Source organism: Poecilia reticulata, linkage group LG1 (assembly GCF_000633615.1).
Source record: "Poecilia reticulata strain Guanapo linkage group LG1, Guppy_female_1.0+MT, whole genome shotgun sequence".
Taxonomy (NCBI): Eukaryota; Metazoa; Chordata; class Actinopteri; order Cyprinodontiformes; family Poeciliidae; genus Poecilia; species Poecilia reticulata.
The window spans coordinates 22949538-22958919 of NC_024331.1; the positions used below are offsets into that span (position 1 = coordinate 22949538).

At 38.9% G+C, this 9382-nt stretch overlaps 1 protein-coding gene across 1 annotated transcript in view; it reads right to left on the minus strand.

Annotated features, from left to right (window-relative positions):
• Positions 1-2693: 2693 nt before the first annotated feature.
• slc34a2a (solute carrier family 34 member 2a) overlaps positions 2694-9382 on the minus strand; it is a 10461-nt gene continuing 3772 nt past the window's right edge. The window contains exons 5-14 of the mRNA XM_008415916.1: positions 9076-9204; positions 8741-8884; positions 8524-8635; positions 7726-7918; positions 7300-7395; positions 7077-7197; positions 5390-5557; positions 5169-5285; positions 4950-5074; positions 2694-4434 (exon numbers count right to left, since the gene is read on the minus strand). Of these exons, the coding sequence (XP_008414138.1) occupies positions 3868-4434; positions 4950-5074; positions 5169-5285; positions 5390-5557; positions 7077-7197; positions 7300-7395; positions 7726-7918; positions 8524-8635; positions 8741-8884; positions 9076-9204 (1772 nt within the window). The 3' untranslated portion in view covers positions 2694-3867. The remainder of the gene's footprint in view (positions 4435-4949; positions 5075-5168; positions 5286-5389; positions 5558-7076; positions 7198-7299; positions 7396-7725; positions 7919-8523; positions 8636-8740; positions 8885-9075; positions 9205-9382) is intronic.

Here is a 9382-nt window from a genome sequence, read left to right on the forward strand (position 1 = left end):
ATTATATATACTATAACTATAGTACCCCCAAGAATTTCAACTACCAATCCAATCTCTGCTCTTGTCTCAGCACACAACTATCCTCTGAGATAGCAATTGTTGAGGATGAAAAATCCTAACTGATGGATCAAAAATGTACTGACACACGGAGCATAAAATCAGCCAACAAAATCATTCAGACTTTACTTATTTTATTCACTTTCAGCATTGAAAAGAGATACTTTTACCATTTCATTTGAGAAGAGTTTCTAAAAAGAAGTCTGTGCAGCGTCTAAGGAAAAGGAGGAGGGTAGCTGATTGTATGGACTGAAGACACTCCCTGAAATCACACCATGTCTTTGCGGCCTGATAAGTTTCTGTTTTCTGAGGAATGGGCCTTAGCGTCTAACAGAATGTAACTCTTTTCTCTCTTGCTCTCGATGAAGGCGGACACTTCTTTCCTCTGCTCCGTCCCTGCCCATGCCTGCACTGCTTGCTCTGTTTCTGTCTTGTCTTTTTCTATACTTTTGGAGCCTTGAAAGTCGGTTGACTTTCAAATCCAAGTCAACCGATCTCTCAATGCAATTGATCCCATTTTTGACGAGAAGTCTGGGCACAGGAGGGCCCTCTTGTCCTGCAGGGACACACCCGGCGGGATTCACCCTGGATTTATTCATGATAACAGGATTTCTGCTGTTTGGAGCTTGCGGATTCCTGGCTTGTCGACAAATTTGTGATGGACTTGGCCGAACTGGCAAACACTCGGACTGTTGGTGTGGACAGAGACGAGGACTCTAAAACTAACTAACGAGTTGGAATCAATCTTGGAGAAGTTGCTAGTTTCGGCTCAGTAGAACGACAAAACTAATTTAGATGATTGGGAACTGAGATGTATTGGAGAGACTTTAGGGAAGATTGAAATTTATAATTTTCCCGACCTAAGACATTCTGAACCTGAATTGGCTTTCCCCGTGTTGCCTTGGAAGGGCTGCATATTTCCAACCTCCTTGAAGATGTGTAAACACAACGCTCTTCCCTCCTCATCCCCTCCTGTATCCATGGAGTTGCGAAGCTGAACGCTACCAAGGACATTCCTGGAAAAACAACACCTCTATTAGACTTTGCCAGGAGGCTCAGTAAAGTTTCTTTATAGCCCTCTTACCTAGGGGCAATTTGGAGAGGTCAATTAACCTGACAGTCATGTTTTTGGACTGTGGGAGGAAACCGGAGTTCCGGGAGAAAACCCACGCATGCACAGGGAGAACATGCAAACTCCATGCAGAAAGACTGGGGCCGGGAATTGAACCCAGAATCTTCTTGCTGCAAGGCAACAGCTCTACCTTTCACCCCTTGTTATGAACCAAGATCCTTTGAACATGTTTGGAGACAGTGTTTGTCACACCACATGAAACATGGTGATGGCAGCATTATCAGAAGAGAATGAGTTTCTTTTTCCCATGTAAAGAAGTTAGAAAAATGAATGGGGAGACAGACTGGGAGACTGGGAGAAAATCTGTTGCAAAAGACTTGAGTTTGAGTAGATGTTTGTTTTGTAGCATGGCAATGATTCTGATTATACAGAATCATTGATGGAATGGCTGAGACGAAAGTATAAAACCCAGACCTAAATTCAGCTTCAAATCTGTGACAAGAATAACAAAAATAATGTTTATATCAGTTATCTGTCCAGTCTGACTGAAAATAAGCAGCTTTGCTGGAAATTGACCAAGGCTGGTGAAAACACCTGTAAAAGACTTAAAGCGGTTCTTGCTTTGACAGGTGATTCTATTGACTTAGGGGAATTAACACAAACTTATGCCACACCTTCAAGATTTGGTAAACAAGTGTGAAAATCATATAGTGTTTTCCTTTAACCTTAAAGATGAATAAAATACTCTGGAATAAATCTAACCACATTTTTGACACATGCCTTACACAACAAAACATTATATTTGAATAACGCAAATGGAAATGTCACAGTTATATTTTCTCAGGTCCATTTTCAAACTGGAATGTCAAATACATCTGTTGAAAGTGGCTGATGTGAGAGAGAACATCTTTCCACTGTGCATGTTGCCCTACTTCCGAGTAAAGTATTCAGCCTTTGTTCTTGGAGGTGATGTTTCTTAGAAATGGGCAGTGTTGTGATAAATTTGTAGATAAAAGTTGGCCATTAAGAAGCACTTTAAGCACTAATTTGCTGACATATTGACAAAAGTTTAGATAAGCAAGCGTATGTCACATTGTGCGGTGTGTGAGTCAGTTCTTTACAATGAGCATGTGCGTATGTGGTTGTTGTGTCATCCACAGTGCACAATCAATGCTGATATATTGATTCTGTAAGTGGTAGTCTTTGAACATGTCTCTTTGTCAGGCCAACAGTTTGATTTTCCTCAATACTGACACTTACGTTCCAGAAACACAAAAGATAAAAAGAAAAAAAAAAACTTGACAAATGAGGCTGAATATATATATAAAAAAAAAAAAAAAAAAAAAAAAAACTGTCGTCTTTAAAGAGTGCACAAATGGTGAAACATTAATTGGCTAGAAATAAGGATGATGATAGGGTTTATTGACACAGAGCTTGTTTGTTTCTCCGAATGTGATGAAATGTTAATTATCTGTATTAATTGCCCACACCCACTTTGTTTTGTCATGGAAAAAACTGCAGATAACTGTGATAAGAGAGCAATAAATACAGGGTCAACAATACATACTGTTCAGGAAATGTTTTAATGATGACACTGGTGATTTCAGCAAGACAGTTACTGAACTTCACCGATCAATCTTTTATATAGCATTATTTTATGTTTCTCAGTATTTAATACCATTGTTCAAAATACATGGCTTTAAATTAAATAATAAACATGTAAAACATTTAATTAGATGTAAAGTCATCCAAACTTAGTTTCTATATTCTTTGAATACAATAATTGTGCATTGTTATAGATTGGGTTAAAGGAAAATAATCTATCTTTTCAACTGCTAAATTATCAACACCTTAAAATGATGTGTAAATGATCTCTCTCTATTGTCTATTCACAGTAAAATAAAAGTATGTAAAAAAAAACATACAAAAAACTGACAGATATGTGAACAACTTTACACTTCTATTTAGTCTTTCCCACATTTTTTTGCAGTTTAACACATTTCACAGCCTGCATGTAGGAAACGCTCATGGCACATTTTGGACATTTCACAATTTAACAGCATATTAACAAATAGGTTAGGTTTATGAAGCTACTCTCAATTATAAAAGAAGATTAGCTAAGTGTGCACATCCAGGTGTGGAAAAGGATGTTTAAAGCCTCTTTCCCTTAAACAATAAGGGCAAGGGCATGCAGGAGTTATTGTTGTAGTTATTCTTGCTGTTTTGCATGGAACCTTTTTGAAAAGGAATTACAGACATCAAGTAAAGCATCAATGACAAGGGTGCATAAGTTGATGTAATATTATTTGCATAAAGGTTTTCTAAAAAAAAAAAGTTAGAAATCCCATTTGGCACTGACTTCTCCCTGACATCAGCTCAGATCAATCTCTGATTCTGCAAAATGACATTGATCAGATCTGTGTCTCGCAAGACACATCGGTGTTGCGTGTTTTCATACAACCGAACGTCAAAAATGTAAAAGTGAAATCAGTTGGGTAAAAGTTATAACCAGAGGAGCATACTGACAGACATGAGATGCATTGCATCTGCAATCTGTCCAACAAAACAAAAGTGGAATCCTAATTAATTCACTACTTCAATGAACCACAACCATCAGTGTTTATTGTTTTTCTTATTATTTTTCACTTGTAGGTATATAATAAATATTTTTATTGCCATGACCACTGTTCCTCTACAAATCATACAAAAGAAATCACATACAAAATAAATACTACATCTCAAAGTTTTGCTGCTTTTATAATATCCAGTTCTATCTTTATCTCATCCTCTACTTCTTTTTCTACAGCCATCGCTGGATTATCGTACGCTGCTTTGTGTATTTCTGTGCTCTGCTCCACAGATTCTTGTACTTCATGTCCCTGATCATCATTTGAGTCTTGGCAGCATTTGCAGCAGCAGCAGCATTTGGCTGTGAATGCTACAACCACTTTATCCCAGGGATCCAGGGAGTGGGCCCAGAGAGGGAGGAAGTCCCAGGATCGCAATCCTGCAGGCAGAAATCCAGGTTTTCTTTTCTGCAGCACATTGATCACCACCACGACGATCAACATGACAACTAAAGGTACACCCACGCCCACAAGGACCTGCCACCCGGCCAGCGACAGGCTGAATACGAGGAGGGGTAAGACGAAGAAACAGAGGATGATGTACACTGCAGCAAACCAGCGGTAGCTGGCGGTGATGTTTCCAAGGCTTTTAGCCATCCGGATGGGGATACGAGTGAAGGGAATTGGATACCACAAAATGATTCCAGAGATGTTGAACAGGAAGTGGACAAGGGCAATCTAGACAAAATGATTGAAACATTTTATTAATTTCACTTATTTTACTTAGAAATAAAAAAGTTACATTCTTTCTATGCACATTCAGGCTATATCTGCCTGATGGAACGATCCTTTACATCCAGTGATTTCTGTTAAAGAGGTAATTCACAGCCATCGATTGTTAAAGCAGTAATTCAAATTAGTTTGTTTGTGTGAAGCAAATGCGAAACGCCTGTTTTTATAGGGTTTTGTAACATACAAAATCAATACATTTATTATTTTGTCATTGTCTTTTCAAATTTTTATTTGACTTAAATGTTTTTCATATTAATGTCATATTAATTCAATTAGATTTATATATCAGTCAAATGGTATTAGCTACATTTTTTTTAAATGACTATGTCTCTAGATAAAGAAGAAACAGTTGTGTTCAACGCTACACCAAGCAAGTAAAAAAAAAAATATATAATGAAGGCGTGTCAGAAACATTCCCACATAGTGACCATTACCAGTTATTTTGTGGATGGTTTACTGACCTGTAGAGCATTCGCCAGTCTATCTCCGGGACTAGCCATGGCTGCCAGAATGGCTGTGGTGGTGGTGCCAATGTTTGAGCCCAAAGACAGTGGATATGCCCTCTCTATGCTGATGACACCAATACCTATTTCACCAATAATTCTCAATTAATTAGAATCAAACACATTTTTAAATACCACTTGTTATGTCCATTTATTTTACACATTGATTGTTCTCACCGACAAGAGGAGTGATGGCTGACGTGAACACTGAACTGCTCTGCACAATGAAAGTCATTCCAGCTCCGACTACGATGGCGATGTAACCCGTCACCCAGCCAAACGGAAACGGGAAATCTGTGCACACGTACACATGCATGCACGTGCACGTCTTAATACTTTTTTGCCATCTTGTTCGTGTCATTCAGCTGACTGGATATCCAGAGTGTGAAGTTGCTCACCGGTGTTGAGGATTTTCTTGATGACTGAAGCCACTTGTCCCTTCAGCATGGAGTTAAGCAATTTTACGATGCAGATCAGGCAGGAACAGAGGACCAGCAGAGAGAGAGCCAGCAGGATGAGACCCACAGCCAGGTCAGGCAGGGTCGTATTCACAAAGAGGTGATTACCTGCAAAAACACACACACACACACACACGAATAACATGAAGGTGATGGCGTTGAGGATGTACGTCATTCTGCACTCAGAATGGTGTACATTTGTGATGCTGTATCAAGAACACCTATTGAATTGCTTTATAACAAAAGTACTGAATCAATCACCTGGTAGTAGTTGAATGCACTGAAACATTATGAGTTGTAAAGATGTCATGACAAGATTTAATGGGGAAGAAATGGCACTTAGGGGATTCTGAGCAAGGTAGAAACTGGTGACCTACTGGGATTTCCATACACAGCCATCATCAGGTCAGTAAAATTTAATATAGCATACTATAAAAACATAAGTCTCAATTTCGCTGACACCATTTTATTGTATTGAAATCTATGTCTTATTTTTATCTGTGTTGAGTATGCTATCTGTTAACAATGTTGTGCTGCCCAATAATTGCCCTATTCTGGGATTAATAAAGGACATCTTATCTTATCTTATGCAGTAAATGAACATAAGAAGGATGCAGCAGCTGTAATGTCATATTACAGGCCACTGCTGATGTGTACTGTTGTTTTAATACTCTAAATTGGCTCCAGTTTTCACATTTTAGACAAACGCTGCAGTCAGGTGCCAGAAGTGGAGATAAAAATAAGAAAAGGCAGCCAAAGAAAAATACTTGAGGGACCTTCAGAGAGTCTAGAAAACTATTGATCAAGGCCAACTTAAAAGATTACAGATCAGAGGCCATAAGGCACACAAAAATGATGGTTAGGTATCTTTTCATGTTTTACAGTCATGGTTTGGTAGGTATTCGGTAAACCTCATTTAAGAAAAACAAATAAGAATACATATTATTTACTTTGGTCGGCAATTAAAAAAAATCTTGTCAATTTCTCAAATTAATTATATCTTGTTAGTAGAAGGTATAGAACTGATTCAAGTTTTGGTTGGATTTTTTATTTTTTTTCAAATGGATAAAGCAGTATAAACATTGGCTCGGTGATAGAGAAGGTGGAGGTTCCCAGTTCGACTCTCGTGCCTTGCCTATCCCATTTGGCATTAAGCATCTGCCAAGTCTGTGTGCACGCAGCTGTGGTGTGGCAACAGCATGAAGGGAGATGCCCAAAAACAACAATAACAAAGTAGTAAAAGCAGGAATAACCAATGTCTGGAGAAAAGATGTTTATGCAGCCCTGCCCTCTATTCTCAGATATCTATGATTTAAGTGTTGTGCAAACAATTGCATTCAAATGGTACCTAATTGATAAAGAGATGTAGTCTATCTGCAAATCTTTATCACTGTTTATCACTGTTCACTGTGATTCAGTAGAAGCACAGTGAACATAACAAAAGTACTGAATCAATCACCTGGTAGTAATTGAGTATAATAAACTCAGAGGTTTGTTATACATCAGGTTGTGTAATGTGGTTGTGATGTGACAATCCTTCATTATATTACTGACTACATCATACATTTTGTGATTTTTATTGTTTTTTTCAAATGAGTGTAAAAGAAGAAAAATTTCTTTGTCTTACATTTCTTTATGTTGGACATTACAGACACGTTTTTCACTATTACAGTATAGTTGCCCTCAACCCAGCAGAGAGTTGGAAAGGTGCAGTTCACTACACCAGGAACTGTGAAGTTCTGTAAGATCTAAAGCACAAACACAGTTAAGACAGTAATTAATTTTCATCTTGCGATTGTACACTGCCAGCAATTTGTGACAGGTTTGACACAGTTCACTGCGTGTCTTACGGTTTCATTTGCAGTTTGGCACCATATCTTGATCATGCTTTTATTCCTGGAATCTGAGTCTCCACTGGCAATTCCACCGATGACAGATTCATCCAGCTGAATCACAAGAAAAGAAGTAAGCGGTTCAAAGATAAAAGCACTTTACAATTGTCTCTTATCATCCAGATAAAGATGGGAATATGGAGACAACATCATCACAGGGACTACCAGCACTAAACGGCAGATCGAAATGTATCTCACTGTGACATTTTTGTATTTCGAAAAGAGGTGGCACTGTTTAAAGGAAATATGAACAAAAGCAGTTAGACAATAGCAGAAGAGCCATCCAGATGCAATGCCGATCTCCTACACTTATCTTCAGACGGTTTACACAAGGACAAACTTATCTTAGGCCTAATAATTAAGATAACATTCACGGCATCTCACCTGTATGATGGCCTCTGTGAGGACATCAGTGATAACGTTCAACAGATCTGGCGCCTCTCCGCTCTCGATCTGAAAGGACTCGATGATGAGCTCGGTCACTCGGTACAAATAACCGCTGGCCACTTCCAGAGGCAGCAGCACCAGAACAGAGAGCCAGTTAAAGAAGTCGTGCACAGTAGCCCCCGCAAAAGCCCTAAGTGCGTGGAGAAAAGAAAAGTTAAACTTCAACATTATAGCCTCCAAGCAATACAACTGAAATTATTATAATAGCTCAGCATGGACATTTGTAACAGCTGTATGTTTATTTGAGGTTTGAGTTTTCCACATGTACTGATTCTTTGTTCTTCAACTGAGGTTAAAAATGATGAAAATTCCTAACCTCTTGCACTTAAGCAGCTTTTCACCATACGAGCACAAACATGTAAAAACCTAGTAGACTCACAGGTCCAACAAGACTTGCAGTTGTAATTACAGCGAGAGCAAATCAATAAGATTCTTTCCACATCATAATTATGCACCACTCTGACTTGATCTATGAAATACTTACATTTTGTGGTTGTATTGTGACTAACAGTTCAGTGGGGTTTGTACACTTCTGCAAGGCACTGTATGCATTTTCTGTAATCCAATTTGCTATTCATATTTTGAAAAAAAAAAGGTCTTCCTCACTGTTTTGCAAAACACCAGTGACCCTTAAATGTTTTGTAACATCCTCGTGGTTAGCTAAGGCTAAAGAAGTTGCTATTTTTTTCAATAGTTACATCCCTCAGTACAAAAGAAAAACAGTCAAAGTATTACCTGCGAAACGTACTACGGTCAGCAGCCTGCGTCATGGCGACCAGTGTGTTTGTAACAGAAGTGCCGATGTTGGTGCCCATGATGATGGGAACAGCCACCTTTACTGTGAGTACTGTCAGAGAACACAGATCCAGATCAAACCGTATCATCGTCTATCCATGTGTTCTTTTAACCCCTCGGCTACGTGCTGCGGTTGTTTAAAGAGGTTCACACTCACTGCCTGAGGAGACCATGCTGACAACTATAGAGGAGGAGGTGGATGAGCTTTGGACGAGCAGGGTGACAAGAACGCCAATGACCAAACCAGCCAGAGGGTTAGACAAGACGGAGTTCTCCTGAAAGATGTCGCCTGCTGCTCTGCCTGGACAAGAAGAACAAGGGACCGTCTCATATCTATTTTATAACCGTGCTAAGTACAAAACGGATGCTGGTCTGTCATTTTGATGTGAAGAAATGATTAGAAAAAACATCATTCATGACTGAATTACATTTATTGCACAACAGAGGCCTTTTTTTCGCAGGTTATATGTTATAAGTTAAAAATGCATTTACCTCCAACCAGCTGAAAGGCTGAGCTGAGGATGTCGAGGGAGCAGATGAACATGTAAAGGAGGCCCAGGAGGATGATGAACTTCATCACTGAAACCAGCACTTTCAGCACTTTACCCTTGGTGTCCAGCGCTGAAACAAGTGAATATGTGGGAAAAGTTGTGAAGTGCTGAGAGAACACCAGATTAATCTGGTGTTTAATCTGATTAAACACCAGATTAATCTGGTGTTTAATCTGATTAAACACCAGATTAATCTGGGGTTTAACCAGAATAATCTGGTTGAACACTTTTTTCTGGTGTTAGAAAAA